We start from the raw sequence: 18,846 nt of genomic DNA on the forward strand, positions 1-18,846 counted from the left end.
TCCCTATGGCTATCTGGTCACTTTCACACCTGGCCTTGTGGATAATAAGTATATGTATTATACCTAATACACCCACATCAAACAAAGGAATAGCCTACATTTTAAAATACTTTATTAAAACTTAAATTGATATGTGTTTGACTTTTTTCCCACCGGCACTACGATAAAAGTTGCAAAAAAGTCAACTGCTGAGACAGCGCACACCAGACATGATCCTGTGATATGAGACACTTTAAAAGATCAAATCAGTTCTTTAAATGTTAACGATTTATTCAAACTATTTCTCATTGGTTCGTCAATAATAATGTTGCAAACAAGTGAGATCTGGAAGGGTTATGCAGCCCAAACAATCGAAATGATTCTAAAATAGAAGACCCATTAAAATCTCTGATGACATCAAACTGAGACTTCTTTCTGTTTCTTTCAATATGAATGCATCTGGGTTGAAAGGTGGAGACATCTGGCCCATAGCTGCCAAAAAGAAAATGAAAGAACACTAAAGCCATGGCCAGGTCTGTGGAATTGAACCATCCACCCGATGAATTCTTCTGATCATGACGCCCTTCCAGAAACACCACAGCAGTGAAGCTACCCGACGTCCAAGTGTTGACATCACTCGGATCAGCCCTGACCCCGCTGCGGTGCTCTGAAGGGGGCCGTGCAGCGAGCGAGCGGCAGACTTTCCTGCGGTCCCACCCAGACCCGGGTCACACCACACAGCCGGGCCACATTGCTCACCCTGACCCCTGTACTGTACGCCCTCCACACCCTCCGCCACGGCCAAGAACTCCTTCCATTGTTCTCCAGAGTGAGACATCCCCATGCTCAAGTGGTATCTCATCGCGCTGAGTGTGGCAGAGCATTGTTTTCTGAAATGTAAATGTTTGAATTAAAGGGATTTACTGGAAAGTGAAGTCAATCTTCCTTCGAAGGATCTGTGTTTCCTCAGCTAACTTTATGATGAACTAATAAAGCTTTAATGCTAATCTTCTTATTTGTTTGTAAGCGATGTGCAGCACTTCCCATCAATCTCCATTTAATCAAAGCCATGATGTATTGACCTTCTCACGTATGATCTGTCTCTGAAGGGTTTACTGGCTGCTATTTGGCTCTTTGCATTCCGAGAATACCACTTTTGCTGTTGCTGGAAAGGTGAAATGAATCACATCTTGTGCATTAAAAGGTGTTTGGTAAGATGCTTTATTATAATGTGGAAATTACCTTTGAATGTCCCAAAATCTAATCTTAACCCCATATTTATGCTGTATAATTGTTTTAATATAGTCTTTAATGAAGTCCCTATGAATACACTCTGACCTTCTGTTCTGCAAAAAGCAGAAAGTGTGAAATTGAAATGTTTAACACTGTCAAACAAAAACATAATCCTTGTGTATATTTCTGCTTTTGGGACGGCCTGAGCTCCTCAGGAATGGTACATGTAATATTGAGTCACTTTTTGTTGGATGCTCAAGGGAAGATTGCTCTTAAAGCAAATTGATTTACGCGGTTGTTTTCTACCATTTCTTGTGCAGCTTTGGTGTGGGTTTGTCTACATGTTCATGTGGCTCCATTCAGTCCTTTCCTGTGGAAACGTTCCTGAGAAATACCTAGAATGTTGCATGATGGAAATACATCCAAAACATCGGCTAAAGGCTTTAGGATTCAGTGGATGCATGCGGAAATGAAAGCAGTAAACAAGTTAGTCATGAGACTGAGGAAGTGTTTGCTACCAGCAGGCAAGAGCCGACACACCAACAGTTCAATGGCAGTTTATTCTTAGAAACAGGAAGCCTGCAATACATCCACTGCTCTGATTTCCACTGAGGTAAATAAAAAGGGGGGTGGGACTGGTGTTGTGAGGTAAACAACAGAAACACCTTGAGATCTGTTACATGTGGATTTCTATCGTTCTAAAGGAAGAGTGTGCCTTTAGAAACCACTCAGGTCACCATCTTTCATATGGTGTTACAGGAAGCATGTTAAAAGTTGTATTGTAAAAATGACACATGTTTAGTGTTCTGCACACGGGATCCTTTGGGACTGAGATCATGAGAAGCATGCAATATAGCTTTTAAATATCCCCTACAATGACAAACCCTCACACACATGCTTTTGATCATCGTGGCTCTGCAGACAGACACAATGAAAGTGGCACGCTAAGTGCTTTTGCAGTGTCTCTTTTGCATTTGATAAACGGTGCAGTGAAAGAATACATATAGCCCTTTTCCTCTGGGACTTCCTAATTGCACCTGGTCATATAAAGGATGCTGGACGAGGAACAGACAGCAGCACGCCCTGCTTTGTCTGGAAACAATATTCATTTTAGTGGGTAACGTTTTCTGAGATCACACAAGGAAATACCGCCCTCAATTAAATGATGTGGGAAGGAAAACAGTTAGATCTTTTATTTCATTTGTCTACGAAGACATTAAGGGAGGAAAAACAAAGGCAGTGACTCTTTGTTTCTGAATCTCAGTTTAAAACAGCTTGTTTTTATTTACAGCATTATTTCTCCAGTATTAACAAGCACTTACTGACACAACTATGTTGCAACATGAAAATGAGTAGAATGATTGTGTGTAACAGCATGGGAAAACACACTTCTGTGATTCAAACCATTTATTTAGAATATTTTAGATAATATATGTCCTTCTCCTTTCAAAGTTGCCTGTGTTAATACAAGCCCTATTATTATTGAGACTCTGTGTGTAGAAAACCCAAGCTATATTCTTTTTACGTGTTTTTTTCCGAAGAAATCGCGTTCTCTTTATGCTAAGCTAACATAGCATACTCAATGGCAAATGTGAAATGGACGTCATTTATACAGTACTTTTCCAGTCTTTCTGACCCCTCAAAGCTTTGAATTTGTTCTAAATCATTATAGTACATGATAGTAACTCGTTTTTTAGCATTATAAAATATTCAGTGCTTCAGATTTAAAGGTTTAGTTTCCGCTCTTTATGCTAAGCTAAGCTAAGCACATTCTTACTGAACACACATCAGTCAGAGTGGTTTTGATCTTCTCACCAAAACCTCGTCAAGGAAGTGAAAAAGTGTATTTCCTGTTTGGAAAGGCTGAAACCAGCAGCTCTTCACTCCACAGGAAAGTAACATTGTATTTTACTGAAGGTGACTAACTTTATCTTATCAGTCAATCAACATGTCAGTTCTTGCTGAATTCTTTTTTTTGTATTCCTCTAAAAGGTTGTGTTGTACAATGATGTGTTCTTAGCTGACCAAGTATAAACAGTTCACTAAAGGCTTCATATTGTGTGCCTCCATATGTCATATTCATACAGAACACAAGACATTTTCTTCTGTGAATCTTAGTCTCCCCAGCATTTTGGAATATCAGATATTAGGCAGGAACAGTGAGCCTGACTTATCTTCTAACCTTACACATAAATAGAAAACTCTGAGTTGCATGCATTTAATTAAAAGTAGTTAAAAAGCAGGAATGACATTTAGCTAGCAAGCTAATTATTTGCTCTATTTTTGCGTTTGTACTTTGTGGTGTAGTTGAGTATAGTCTAACAACAAAAAGCATGCTACTTATTTTACTTTTCTTGACTGATTGGCATTAAGTTTTCCTTTCCAACTTATTTGTTGCTATTTCAAGTGTGCCATTATGCTAGCTCCTGCTAACTCTGGCTCTTGCTATCAAGAGATGAGTTGTGAAAACAGGCTTTTCGTGCATCACCTTCCCACAGCACCAACCGCCCATTTTAAAATGGTATCTTCAAGTTAATCCACATGATGGAGAAAAGCATTACATCCTTAAGTTAATGCTTTACAGTGACACCGTTAGATTCAGGGGGTCTTCCTTTTGTCCGGCAATGGGTCCTTTGAATATTTGTAAGGTGTCCTTCTGTTTTGGTAATATTTGTGAAAAAGGGTAATTTAGTTTTTTTGGCTGAGAGATTTAAAAACAACCACAAAGTTTGTATTCATCTCCCATGAACAGTAGTAACACTCCAAGAAGACGTCAATCTTGGTAACATCGTGGTAGAGGTCAAAGAAACGGTGTCTCACGTGTCTCCGTCACACGAAAGGGCTTTCCGATCTGAAGATGTCTGAGTAGCTCTTGCCGTTCATGTGCTCGGTGTGGCTCTCAATGCTGTAGCAGCGGTGGACCTCTGTGAGCGACGACGCCACATAGGAGGCCGAGCGGAAGAAGTCGGCGTTGGCAAACGTGCCTGAAAACTGCATCCGCTGCTGGTTCCAATTCCTCCGCAGAACGCTCTGAACCTGCAGGAAGAGGCGCAGAAGAAGGCGGTCAAAGATTGCACTATTCACATTCCATGTTATCTTTAGGAAAACATTAAGCAAAGACCATCTATAATACATTTTTGGTGCATTCATATCCATCATTGAAGCGTCCATCTAGGCATGAAGCCAGTATTAAAGGTCACCTATTGTGCAAAATGCACTTTTTGATGTCTTTTTAAATAAATATGTGTCCCCGGTGTGTAAGGAGACTGTATCAGAAACAATGTGCAACGTGTTTTGGAAGTAATATGGTCTGTGTTTACATTAGCAAGCATCGCTAACCCTCAGAGCTAACCTGTACTGGAGAAAGTATGTGTAAAGAAGCAGGATATAAAAGGTTGTGGTAAACCCACGAGAGAGAAAGCGTTTGAGCTCCATACTGTTTCAGAAATAATCCTTGATGTGGTTTGGAACATAATATGGCGTTTAATGACGGCAGCGTTTAGCTGAGTTTCTGCTGGTAGACAGCCTTCTCTTCACAGAGCTCACTGCTTGGATGCTCTACAGGTGCGTGGCCAGCGGCAGCTCGGTTACATTTAAAGGGCCAGACCCAGAACCAGCACTTTAGTAACATGGCTGAAATAAAGGGGTATGACAAATACAGATACATGTTTTGTAAAGATATGGCCCTATAATATATTTTTCAAATATAGCATAATAGGTGAGCTTTAAGGTCACGGAGGTCATCTCCTCTTTTATATTCCATTTCATGCTTGTGTATGTGATATAAACAAAACAAATGTTACACAGCATCGGACAAATGTAATGCTGAATCAAGCTCAATGCTCACCTCTCCGTTAAAGAAGCAGAAAATTGTAGAAACCAAGAGACCCTGCAAAGATACACAACATCCCTTAAGCCACATATTCATGCTCTTATTCTAGAAAGGTCACTTTTAACAACAGTATTATTGAGGATATTGCCGTTGGACAGTTATGCAACAAGAGCATGGATCGTTATATAATGCACTAGTGATTTTTATTGGCACAATTACCTGGTAGTGCATGAGGATCTCCATGACGTACAGGTAGATCTCAGAGACCCAGTGATCTTGGGGCTTGTAGGGGAGCAGCACGAACTGGATGCCGAGGAGGGGGATGAGGATGAGCGTTGCTCTCACCGCCCGCATGTAGAGGCTGGACTCGGCCTGATGCGTCACTCTCAGCTTTGTGATAAGAACCCGAACGATGTTCAGCAGGAAGAAAAGATTCACCTGGAAACCAAAAGTGGTTACAACCCAAATGCCTGTGTAACAGTCTTGGCAGAAGTAAGTCTTTAGTGGGTCAGTAAATCAGGATTTCTTACCACCAATGCTGCACAGATGGGGCCATGGATAATGTACAGCAAGGAGGTATCTGAGCTGACCCAACATCTGCAAAAGCATACATCACATTATCATAAAACACACAACTTTACGAGTTATTTCGAAATGGTCATCCTAATTGAAAAGACTCACTTGTCGTTGTAGAAGGAGAAGCGCGCTATCGAATGTATCACCGTCGGCAGGAGTGGAAAACCTGCAGAATGCAACGGGAACATTTATGGCAATCCTCCTGACCTGCATCACCACCTGGACTGTCAATCAAGTACAGACCACTCCCCTCACTAAAGCCTATAAAGCTCCGCCCCTCAGGCCTGTAAACTCCAAAAAACGCTAAAAGGCTTCTGGGTTGGGAGTTCAATGAGCACACAACAACAGATGTTCAGGGAGCCATTTGACAGTAAAAGTGCATAAATATGTCTTTACGCAGAGGTGGCAGAAGTACTAAGATCTTGTACTTAAGTCAAAGTAGAAGTATTCAGATCTGTAACTTAAGTCAAAGTAGAAGTACCACAGAGTACTCTGTTACAAGTAAAGCTCCTGCATTCAAAATATAGTTAAAGTACCAAAAGCAAAAGTAGTCATTGTGCAGATTGGTCCATTTCAGGATAATATATATGATATGTTTTATAATGATTGATGCATTAAAAAGCATCAAAGTTGGTAAAGATGGTGCAGCTAGTTTGAATGACTTTGTATACTGCAGCTTGTGAATTTCTCCAGGTGGAACTAAAGTCTGATTTAAGAGTTGATTACATTTCACATCATGAATCAAAGTACAAAATTGTACTTAAGTTGAGAGGTTAAGTAAATCTCTCTGTGTCTTTACGTACCCCAGCCTAGCAGGTAGTACCACACGAGGTGTTGTTTTTCTGCAAACACGGCAACCACGATCAGGGTGTGGAGGTATATGCCCTCACACAGCATCCAGAAGTAGTTACAGCTCAGCAGGTACAGGTGGATGAACATGAGCAGCTTGCAGCATACCTAGAAGGGAAAATAAAAATCATTCTTCATGTTTTCAATGATTTAAAACAATGTTGGTAGGATTTAGAAAGTGGGATCACTCACAGAATCGTTGTACGTGTGTCCCTGTTTCTTTACCACGGTTGTAAGCCAGACAACAGTGATGATGGAGTTCAGTACGAATGAGAGGAAGAGGTTTTTGTGGAGCGTTATCCTCTGGCAGCTCAGACTCCTGAGGGCAGCGGATGTAAATGTTGATAAATTATCCATAAGAAATGTTAAGAGATACTTTTAGGAGAATCTAAAAGCTGACTCGTGTCCAATCAAACCTGGCTGCCTTTTGATAAGTTACAGTATTTATCTGAAGCCTACAACTCAAAAACTCTCATTAAAGGTCCCCGATTATACTCTTTTTCTTCAATGTATTATAGTTCTCAGTTATACACAAAACATGTCTCTGAAGTGTTTGGCTCGAAATACCAAACAGATCGTGCATTTTAGCATCCCATTGTTTATTTATTTATTGTTTATTTTATTTTTTTCGAGCGTGTAAAACCAAAGAAAATACAAATGAAACAAAAGATGATACAGACATGATACAGTACTATACAAATGAATCCAATAACAAAACGAAATATTTAATCAATTATTGAATAATCTGTAGTATCATTGTCTGATATCAATAAACAACAAAGCTTTAACTAATTACACGAAAAGGGGTCGGAAGAAGTTTACACTTATTTAATCCGACCCCTGCTCCCTTTTTTATTTTTTTTATTTTTACATCTTAACAGGCAAGTTAGGAGAATGGTCTCTATATATTTATATATATACATATTTACATACACAAATTCATACAAACACAAATTCATAAATAGAATACAAAACAATCCCCTCTGTTTCAGCCCTGTTTCAAAAGTGCTGATTCTGTGTCTGTAGCTTTAAATGCTAATGAGCTGCTGCTGGCCACGCCCCTCTGGGGGATATTTGGTTACAAATAACACAATAGGCGCTTTCACACCAAGTACTTTGCCGTACAGATCGCGTTCACACCGGAATAAGTCCCTGAGGGAGGATTAGCAAATGAAGCCGCTGACGTCACTTCTTCTTCTGCTTTGGGTTTACTGGCAGGCCGCAAACAACTTCACGGAAGTCCCCGGAGTTTGGGACTGGCTTCAGTAGAAGCTTCTGGGACTCCCTTTCCAAGTAAATAGCCAGAACGCCAACACCTCCTCATCTCCACCGCTCCCATGTTTTCTTTTATGTTGCCAGAAGTTATTCTCTCTCCGTTGGTTCGCTAGGCTAATGCTAATGTTAATAATAATGCTAATGCCAGCAAATACAATGGCGGCTTCACAAAACCTTTCCGAGTGTTACGGGGCGTGGTTTGCAGTTCGCCCAGCCAATCAGAAATTGGAACCTTTTCCTCCCCAGGAAAGTACCACCTCTCTAGCAGGGACTAAAAAGGGGTGAAAAGGTTCGCAAAAAAAAGTTATAGTTCCAGAACCTTTTGGTGTGAACGCAAAATCCCAGGAACTATCGGAACTATTCCTGGGAAAAGAACTCTGGTGTGAAAGCGCCTAATGGTGCTCTAGGAGGAGATTCAGGTGATAAGGTATATATAAATGGATCAGGACAAAAAGAGAGAGAATCTTTTTTCCTGAAACTTTCAGAATTCGTTTACACTGAGGGGACACATATTTATGAATGAAAGACATGACAAATTGGATTTTGGTGACCTTTAAAACATTAGCACAATATAATACTTACTTAAAATGGAAGAATATTCCTAACGATATGAGCAGTGAGACCAGCGACAGGCCGTGACCAATCATAACAAGATAGAAGTGAGTCATTGCCTGCTGCAAGAAAACAAAGAATAGTAATCTCAATCATAAAATAATAGTAAAAGCTGCTTTATATAATTAGTATAATGTCTTTATTCCTCCTTACTCTCCCGTGATGCGTGGTGTTGGCTTGGCAGATTGTGAAGTTGGTCCACGTCCTGTTGCTCTCGGGGTGGCGTCCCCACTCGCCCGTTTCTGAGCACACCTTGGAGGCCATTGCTGTGAACACATTTGCAACAACCAAAATTACATTTATGTTTGTGTTTGGATTAAGCAAATGAAATATAATAGGAAATTAGATGAGATGTAAAGATTGGCTGTTTCCCCTTGCCATCCTGTCTGTTTTATGCTAAGCTAAAGGACATAAGAGTGGCATTGATATTCATCTAAGAAAAGGAGTAAAGGTCACGTTTTCTCAACCAAAATCAGAAGGATAGCCGAAGAGCTTCACCGTCTAAACTCCTAAAGACGTTTTATTCTTAAAAACTGTGAGAATGCACTTTAAAAAAGTGGGAATAAGGTTGTTGTTTTTCCATTAATAGGTAAACGTCCTTTTTTGACAGCCTCAACTTAAAGGTCTTCTATTATAATAATGTAGGCACATATTATAGGTCTCAGATATATAAAAAAACATCTCTTTGAAGTGTTTTGCTCAAAACACCAAACAGATCACCCATTGTAGCCATGCCTCATACCCCTCTATTTCAGCCCTGTTACTAAAGTGCTGATTCTGGGTCTGGCCCTTTAAATGTAACCGAGCTGCTGCTGGCCACGCCCCTTTGGAGCGTCCGCATGCAAGCGGTGAGAGAGGATTGTATTTTCTGACACTTTGGGACTCTCCTTACACACCGGGGACACATATTTATGTATAAAAGACGTCAAAAAGTGCATTTTGCATGATAGGTGACCTTTAACTATTTTAAGTTAGTCATAACTGTACCATGAGGATCAAAATCTTTATAGTAGTCCGGACATCTCTGCTCTGTTGGTCCGGCTTCAGTTTCATCCCAGCACAGCCACCCATCCCAGGTGGTGTTGCACACTGGCCCTGCTCACAAAAGACACACACTGATATGTTAGAGTGACTAAATATGGGAGATCAAAATCAGTCCTAGGATCTGATCTCTCACCTATTGATTTGGCTCTGCGGTGGGAATCTTGTACCATCCTCTGGAAACACTCGTACTGGGCCGTGGCGATTTGGTTCCGTGTCGCCTGGTGTTCCCCACGGTGGTTCAGATGCTCCACCAGGTCATCTTCAGGGGTCGCCATCACAAGCAGCTGTCGACACAATTGGAAACACACACAGATGTAGAGATTAGTGTGCAACTCTCCAGCCAGCACCAACACATGAGGATTTATGTGGATCAAATACACAATTTAGATTTATTGATTGATTGATACATTTTATTTCGAACAAGTAAAATAAATAATTACAAAAAACTAAATGTTTTGCAGTGCATAGTCATGTAAGAGAAAACAAAACAAAGTGACATTTACAACAACAACAACAACAACAACAACAACAACAACAACAACAACAACAGCATTAGCAACATAAACAGTCCCACATAGTGTTCGAAAAGGAGTGAGGAGAATTATAATTTATTTAATCTCACCCCCTAGATCATTCCATTGCACGTCCAGATTCTCAAGTAGGAGAAATTGTCTTCGGGGCACTTGGGAAACTAACATCTATCCCAAGTTGCATCATGGGAAGTGTAGGGTCAAGGTTAACCTTTTACTATTAGTGTAACGTGTGTATATCTCAGCTTCTACTGCTGTGATTTAGCTCATTTTTCTTTTGATCCTTCTCTCACAAGTTACTCAACTTTATGGAAGGGCAATACAAAATCAATGACTGCATCAGATGGGGTTTAAATGTTAATCAATACAAATAATGCATTTCAAATGACAAGTATGGAATGTATGGAAGCAGTTGACTCGGTGTGGATCCACAGGGGATCATCTATGTCAACAATGCATTGCCCAAATACATCAAATACACTCCTAATTCCACCTCTAAAACTGAATGAATTTTATAAAAGTCAATGGTGAAGCTGCAAAGAATGCAAAACAAGCCTGCACAGGTGACACATGGCCCAGTTAAGATACCTTATTGAGGGTGCAAAAGACCAGGAGAGACATGACGCAGTTTCGTTCCATCGTGGATTTTCTGAGGAAAGTTTGTAACTGAGAAAACAAAATGTATTATAACTTGAGCTGTACAAGAAAACAATACTTCACATGTTACATTTATTTTAAATTCATAAGTCATGTAAACAAAACTGTCAGTAAAACTATGTATCCAAACCCGGGTCTTTCATTTTTAAAGGCAGGTCACCCCTTTTTGGATATTAGGGGTTACAGATGTGACCTTTAGCTTCCTCTGTTCCCCACAGCTTCCTTCCTGCATGCTTATTAAGCACGTTGAGCAAGTTGAACCAAGGTTTAGCCAAAAGACATTACCGTGGCAAATGCAGTAAAAGCATGCCCCATGAGAAGTAGAACATCTATCTAAATGATTATACAAATGTTAATGTCCAGTCGGTGGAACAGTTCTAATGGTGGTAAAAAAAAGATCAAAATAATAACCAAAAGCATTCAAAGCAGTAACAATCGACAGAGGTATGGTTTGAATTTTATTATATTGAATTACTTAAGAATATAAGTCCCTCTCAATCACAATCTATGGGTGTATTGTGGAATGTTTTCATTATGAGCCAAACACTTTTATTAAGAGGGGAGCTGCCATGTGGATCTGATGTAGCTTTATTAGCATTAAATACATCAAAAAGCCATATATCATGATACTCTGTGAGCAAGTGAGTACATGTACTGTAACTGGTTGTTTCATATGTTTGAAAGGGAATATATTATTAGAATGTCATATTCGTTAATGTTTTGTAGAGATTTCTTTATTAAACCTTTATTTAACCAGGTGGTCCCATTGGGATCATCGATCTCTTTTTCAGTGAAGACCTGTCAGATACAAATATAAGGGCTTATGTCCACATGAGCATAAACAGTTCAAAAAGACATTCACAAATGAACACTTCCCCTTTCTGAGCACCATAAGAGTGTTCCAACAGCAATCACAGTCTACATGCTGAGAAACTGTTGCAAACGTACCTTCACAGGAGCTACTTTTTCCACTTCTTGAAGACTGTTCCTTTAGTCGGAGAGTTTACCTTCGTAGGGAAAGAATAGCTGTTTCCAAGACTTCCTTTGGACTAATCCTTGAGTACATGTGTTTCACAACAGAGTCAGAGAGTCACTGAGCAGAGGAGAGCTGACTGAGCTCAGGATGACATCACAGATAGAGGACATCCCTTCAGAAGAAGGTCCGTCACAAAGGGTCGATGACATTACACCGTATCCTTTATATTATGTATGATATTTGATAGTGAACTTTAGTGTCCCAGCTGATGATCTTTAGAGACTTTGAATCATATACAGTGATTGTTTTTCTGTTGACATATTTCATCTATAGCTGTCATGGTTATGGATATTGTTGCACATTGGGGAACTGATTTACATGGCAGAAAGAAATACTACGGATATGTTTCAAGGACTTTCTTATCATATAACCAATAAATACTGAGCAGCGGTCAGACTATATAACCATCATGGTCCCTGGTAGACCCCTACACAGACTATATAACCATCATGGTCCCTGGTAGACCCCTACACAGACTATATAACCATCATGGTCCCTGGTAGACCCCTACACAGACTATATAACCATCATGGTCCCTGGTAGACCCCTACACAGACTATATAACCATCATGGTCCCTGGTAGACCCCTACACAGACTATATAACCATCATGGTCCCTGGTAGACCCCTACACAGACTATATAACCATCATGGTCCCTGGTAGACCCCTACACAGACTATATAACCACCATGGTCCCTGGTAGACCCCAGTAGTATTATTCATCCCGCTTCAATCTCATTAGTATGCATAGAAAGTGACAGGTCACACCTCCCCCATTATGCTAATGAGCTAAGTCCCGCCTCCCCGAGGTGTGAGATCTCAAGTAGGTGTGAGATCTCAAGTAGGTGTGAGATCCGTCGATAGGAGGGGGTTGATGTGTATTCACAGGTGTGAAAAGCCCCCACTGTTGCGCCTTATGGTGTATCATAAAAAATGTTTCAATCACATTAGTATGCATAAAAAGTGACAGGTGGGCCCGCCCCCAAGTCTATTAAAACAAAATGCCGCTTCCATCACATTAGTATGCATAAAAGTGACAGAAGGGCCCGCCCCAATTATGTGATTGATGGAAGCGGCATTTTGTTTTAATAGACTTGGGGGCGGGCCCACCTGTCANCTGTAAATTACTTCTATAAAATGTTCTCACAATAACAGAAACAAAGTTGAACAACTAATTGTATCAGAATCAAGGCAGGTTTACCATCACTCACTGTACGGAGGCTCAGTAACTGGTACACTTTTATCTATAAAGCTATGTTGGGCAAACTCCCGTATTATATCTGTTCATTGATAAAGCAGAAAGTTGCAAGCAGCTATTGTCTGCGATCGCAGGATATAGTCTTGTTAGATGTACCAAGAGTAAGGACTGTCTTGGGGAAGTCAGCTTTTATGTGCGCAGCTCCACTTGCTTGGAACAGTCTACAGGCAAAATTGAAATTGAGCATTTTTATTTCTCTGAATGTATTTAAGGCACGTCTAAATGAAATGCTTTCTGACACTCTGGGTATTTGTAAATGTTGAATATGTAAATATGATATCCTCTGTTGTTTGTTTGTATGTTGTTTTTATGTTTCATGTGGAACTAAATGATGCAGGTCTCCCTTGTAAATGAGATCGATGATCTCAAGGGACCAATCTGTCTAAATAAAGGTTTGAAATGAAATGAAATGAACATAATAAAGAGACCAGGGAGGGGCATATTATTGAATCAAATAAACTGCTGAAAACAAATGGGGCTTTGGATAAAACTATTATTAAAATGTTTAATTTTTGTATTTATTTAGAATCTAGCTTGGTACTTCAGATATACCTTTTATAATAGTGTCTACTTTCATCCCTCCTTACATTACGTTACTTAAATCACATGCATTTAGCAATGAATTTCCTTCATGGTTTAGATTTGATTCTTTATTTGAAATACATTTCTTTTTTGAATGCAGTAGGTGAACACCTTATTTATTAAACACAAACACAGTCTATGCTTTCGATGAATGTATTCATCTTAAACAGCGTTTGGAAACTAAACTGTTCCTACATTTTGTTCATGATACTATAACATATAAAGACCAGCAGAGGGCACCGCTGCTGAGGAATGTAAACTGTTGCTGATTAGTCTCCAATTTCAAGTTCAGTCATTCAGTGAAAATAACCCTTTTTTGATATAATATAGTTTATTTATAGTAATAGATAATAGCCAGTCGGTAATCTTGTAGGATTGGCACTCTTTTTGTAACTGGAATATTCTCATTATTACTATAATAAACACTTTACACTTTTAATTTACTGTTTTACAATCTGTTCATATCTTTTTGTATGCATGAATATAACTGTTGACTGCATTCCTCTTTACACCTCTGTATGAAGATAACTTTATTCTAAAATGTATTTCTGTTGATATTGGAAATTAGGATTCATTATAAGACAGATTCAGAATCAGAATGCCTTTATTTGTCCCTCAGAGGGGAAATGTGTTACAGCAGAGCCAAAGACAGCTTAATATCAACTAAGAAGCAAAATTACACTATTTAGTAAATACACATCCTGTAACAGTTCTGAGATATAGCAGCCAGGTTTATATTGAACAGTTATTAACGGCATATATATATATANCTTGCAACTTTCTGCTTTATCAATGAACAGATATAATACGGGAGTTTGCCCAACATAGCTTTATAGATAAAAGTGTACCAGTGACTGAGCCTCCGTACAGTGAGTGATGGTAAACCTGCCTTGGTATACAGTGTACAGTGATGAGTAAGTGCTTTACAATTTGTGACAAATCTCAGAGCACTATGATACGCAGCATCTAGTTTGCTCAGGTAGTTGGCAGGTGCATTCATATACAACAGATCACCATAGTCCAGCACAGGTCAAAAGGTCACAGTGACTAGCCTTTTCCTGGCCCTCAAGTGAGAAACAGGACTTGTTCCTGAAAAAGAAACCTAGTCTAACCCTCAGCTTTTTAAGGAGGTTATTGACATGCAGTTTAAAAGAGAGACAATCATCAAGCCAGATACCAAGGTATTTGTAACAGGTAACAACTTCAAGTTTTATTCCTTGCGTAGTTACAATATCTAAAACAGGCTCTGGTGTCTTTTTAGCTTTTGAAAAGAGCATTATCTTGGTTTTATCCACATTTAAAATAAGCTTTAGTTCAGAGAGCTGAGTCTGAACAGTGTTAAAAACAGCCTGTAATTTAACAACCGCCTCCTGAATGGAGGGACCTGCACAGTACATCACGGTATCGTCCACACATAAAAATGTAAAGTAGCTTCATCCACATTATCACCTAAGCTGTTGATATATATGGAGAATAAAAGTGGACCTAAAAGAGAACCTTGAGGAACACCATTAGTAATGTTTAACCACTCAGAAGACAGCCCATCAAAAATGAACACATTGGGACCTTTCAGAGAGGTAGTTCACAAACCACCCCACTGCATGGCTGGATATGCCAATACTGAGTAGCCTCTACTGAGTAGCCTCTGTATACTGAGTAGTGATACATTGTTAAAAGATTGGTTCTGAATCTTTGCACATTGAAAATGACCTTTGAACCTGTCTTATGTATGCCGCTATGTTATGCTTATTTCTTTTTCAAACAGCTGACCCACCCTTGTACTGTAAATTTTCTCCTGTTGACATGCAATGTTAAAGAAATACTTCTGCACCAGATTCATTTCAGCATGGACTTGTAGAGGCACAGATCTTGAAAGTGCTCCGTGGATTACTGGTTGCTGAAAATTAGGGGTGGGGGACGTAATCGATACAGCATAGTATCGCGATACTTTGCGTGTTATTCTTTTTTGTATATACACTGTAGCATATCCCTCCGAAAGATGGTCGTATATAAAACAGGAAGTTACGTTAAGACATGTATACAATTGCAATGAAAGTAACAAAAACAATGCCATCTCCTTTTCAGGTTCAAAGAACACACAATGGATTATAACTTATTTACATAAACTATTCAAATTGCAAATACATTTTTTAACCAGGAAAGAAATACGGACATGGATATGACCCATGTGATTTGCAATATTGCAAAACATTGCATCGCAATCCTATCGCATCGTGGCTTAAGTATCGCGATAGTATCGTATCGTGGGGAGCCAGGTGATTCCCACCCCGACTGAAAAGGTTTCACTACAGTCATGTTTCAGGACTTTTGTGGCACTATTGGCCAGAACATGACCCCATGAACATTATCAGTCCCAAAACAGCTTAACGGACACCACTTGTACAGATGTGAGGATGTTGTAAAATTAGATTCAAATGTCCAATATTCACAGAAGAGGACAATTCATCAAACACAACGGAAATTATGTGGAAATGTGGATTAGCAGCATTGTGTCGACAGATTTGATGCCCTGTCACCAGCAGATGTTTCAGGTCAGAAAGTGGAAGTCATGAGTGTATGTGCTACAAACATTTGATGTCTTTTGATTTGTGTGTTTCACTTATTGTAGAATTTAAACCACAAAGGTCCCAAATCCCTCACCAACAACAATAACAACAACCCCTCCCCCACCATTGACAATTCCACTCTGTCTCCCTTCCCTCACATCCGACAACTCTGAGTCATTTTCAACAGCAACCTCAAACCATATTAAGAGCAATGGGACGTCCGTTCAAAAAGTTCAAAAAGTTGCCGTTTATTGTGCACCCACTGAAAACCTGTCCAGCATCAGTAGCATGGCTTCCGTGGTCACTTGTATAGGTTGAGGTTGTTCGAGGCTGTTGCTTGGCGTGGCGAGAATATTGCTCCACTTTCTCCGGTCCCCGAGATTGGGCTTCCAGTAGCTCTGGAGAGAGCTTTCGCACCTGTGGCCACTAACGGTCATAATTTCTCTGCTTTGTTTCAAGACCCGCATCAGAAAGCTTTTGAATGGTGGTACTTTTCCAGTTGGTCTACCTGCTCTTCACGTAGCTCTGCATGTCGTAGTTTAGGTGCTTTCTGGAGATAGGCACTGCTCAATCCACTCCTACATAGTAAGACCATAGGAGGTCGAAGTTAATCTTAAATGTTTCCATGACCCAGACTGTTCAGTGTGTCACTTAGGGACTTCATGAGATAAAATAAAGGCTAAAGCTGTAACGGACTTTCCAGAACATTTACATGTCATGTAACATCTGTTTCCCCGTGGGTACAAACATCTGGGTTAATATCTCTATAACAATTACACAATTTACAAGATAGACATCCAGTAGCAGTAACAGTTTAGCGATATAGCAGCCAGGTGAAGGTATAAAAGGTGGCATGGTTACCCACTTTAGTTCCACACTGACGATCCTGAGGAAGTCCAACCCGTTCCCCCTGGATGGACATGTCATTTATAACCGCCCCACTTGGACAACCAGTGAAAGGAAGTTCGCCTCCTGCCTTTCCAGTGACTCTGACCAATAGATAGATAGATATTCTGTAGATAGATAGATAGATGGATATTTTGTTATAGGAGCAGTGTGTTCAACATTAAACTATATACTACAATATACAAAATTCAGGATAATTAAAAATGTTCTTTAAAAAGGTAAAGAATACTGCAGTAGCAGGAATATAGGCTTAAACTGTATATACATAGTATACATGTATATACACATATCTACTATCAGCTAGAACTGGAACTGGTTTGGTGGAAAAGGGGCCGCTCAGAGAGAACCCAGCGCTGGAACCTTTTGGAGTCGTGATAAACACACACAGCAATTTGAATAATGAGAAGTCTGCACAATGTTTGGTATCAAGTAAGTTTATTAATTTAGTGCACAAAAAGGCAATACTAATAACACTACCATAATCACAGAGGTAAACACAAGAGGTGCCCATTTTGGAAGAAACAAAAGCCCACAAGGTTCAATGGGTAGACACAAGAGGGGCACACTGGAGAACACATTCAAATCAATACAAATACATTCAGCGAGATCACTTTAAAACGGGAGTGGCAATACATCAGCACAAAGAGTTCACAAACGACTGTGTGCTGTGTTTTCAAGCTGATGGCTACCAGGAGAACATATTTTCATTTGTAAGCATACTGAATGATTAAGTGCTCCACTTGTTGCTACATTTAAAAATCACAAAGCTCAGGCTTGTTGTACACTCCCTGTTAAAAGACTCTTTAGGCTAGCTTAAACAAATCATATGGATAACCTCTCATGACTGGTTTAAAAACCTTCAGCGAAACACACCTCTCAGACTTTGAGATGGAAGAAAAACGGCACAAAACAAGTCACAGCCACATAATACATGAAATGTTGCTTTACTATATACACACAGAAGGACACATGAATGTAGCTACAGAATCCAGCCTAATACACAAAGTCAACTCATCGGGGAACATTTGTACAGTTATACGGAAGACTGAATATGGCAAAACTGTTAAGAGTTCCATTTTAGATTTTCAATTGATGGTAAATATTGCTCGTAAAACCGCTTTGTGGTGACGTTTTGCCAAACTGTATCACGGATGACCGGTGTCAGTGTTCAGATATTGTGCTGTTGCCGTAATAGAGTCTCCAAACGTAGCTCTTTGTGCCAGTGTAACAAAAGGGCACGTATTAAAGTGGAGTGTGCTTTATTGGAATCAAAACTAAAGCTGACAGATGAGAATGGCAGACTTCTTTTTTAAAGTAAAATCCTTCTTTATACAAATTGGTTGTTAGTAGGTTACACGTCAAGTTGTGTTGTTAGAATTCTCCTTTTAACAAAGTGTGTAGTATTAATATTGAACCGTTATTCACTGTACAAAATATTATTTCAAAAAATCCTTTAAAAAAGCGTTTTCTTTCTACGGTCATACCCAAAAAAAAAAACATGGTCAGGATGTAAATATATTTAGGACAAAGTATTAAGAGGTTTGGGAATACATGCTGGAAACTCCAAGGCACCAAATTAAGTGAGTAAAGTGTAGAGTTGTTGTTTTCAAAGTGTATCTGCTGGGCTTCTGGTGTGATTCATAAATTGTGATAATATTTTTGTTTTATAGTCCCTTACAGTTGGCAGCACAACACTGAGTCTCTTTCCAAGACAATGAACAGTATCATTCAGTCCCCAAGTAATCAAACAGCTGATGACTAAAGCTGTAAACTAGTTACAAAATATTTTCATACACGCGAGGAAACATTCATTTTCATGCATTCTAAAATGATCGTGGGCTAAAACCTTAAATATCAGGTGTTCAAACTTCAAAATGGCAGCTTCACAATGAATCCAGTGGAGTCAGTGA

The 18,846-nt window shown here is 39.5% G+C and overlaps 1 protein-coding gene across 1 annotated transcript; it reads right to left on the minus strand.

Moving 5' to 3' along the window:
* Positions 1–1,811: 1,811 nt before the first annotated feature.
* LOC104960215 (calcitonin gene-related peptide type 1 receptor-like) lies at positions 1,812–11,682 on the minus strand. Its single transcript, XM_010788197.1, has 13 exons — positions 11,536–11,682; positions 10,519–10,596; positions 9,534–9,684; positions 9,344–9,451; positions 8,510–8,622; positions 8,327–8,418; positions 6,662–6,788; positions 6,424–6,577; positions 5,726–5,786; positions 5,575–5,641; positions 5,264–5,482; positions 5,060–5,101; positions 1,812–4,248 (listed from the first exon to the last, which is right to left on the minus strand). Exons 2-13 carry the CDS (start codon positions 10,567–10,569, stop codon positions 4,042–4,044), a joined length of 1,392 nt encoding a protein of 463 aa, XP_010786499.1. The 5' UTR covers positions 10,570–10,596; positions 11,536–11,682; the 3' UTR covers positions 1,812–4,041.
* Between the last annotated feature and the right edge of the window lie 7,164 nt (positions 11,683–18,846).

The sequence above is a fragment of the Notothenia coriiceps genome, unplaced genomic scaffold, assembly GCF_000735185.1.
Source record: "Notothenia coriiceps isolate Sejong01 unplaced genomic scaffold, NC01 NC01_scaffold00001329, whole genome shotgun sequence".
NCBI classification, from domain to species: domain Eukaryota; kingdom Metazoa; phylum Chordata; class Actinopteri; order Perciformes; family Nototheniidae; genus Notothenia; species Notothenia coriiceps.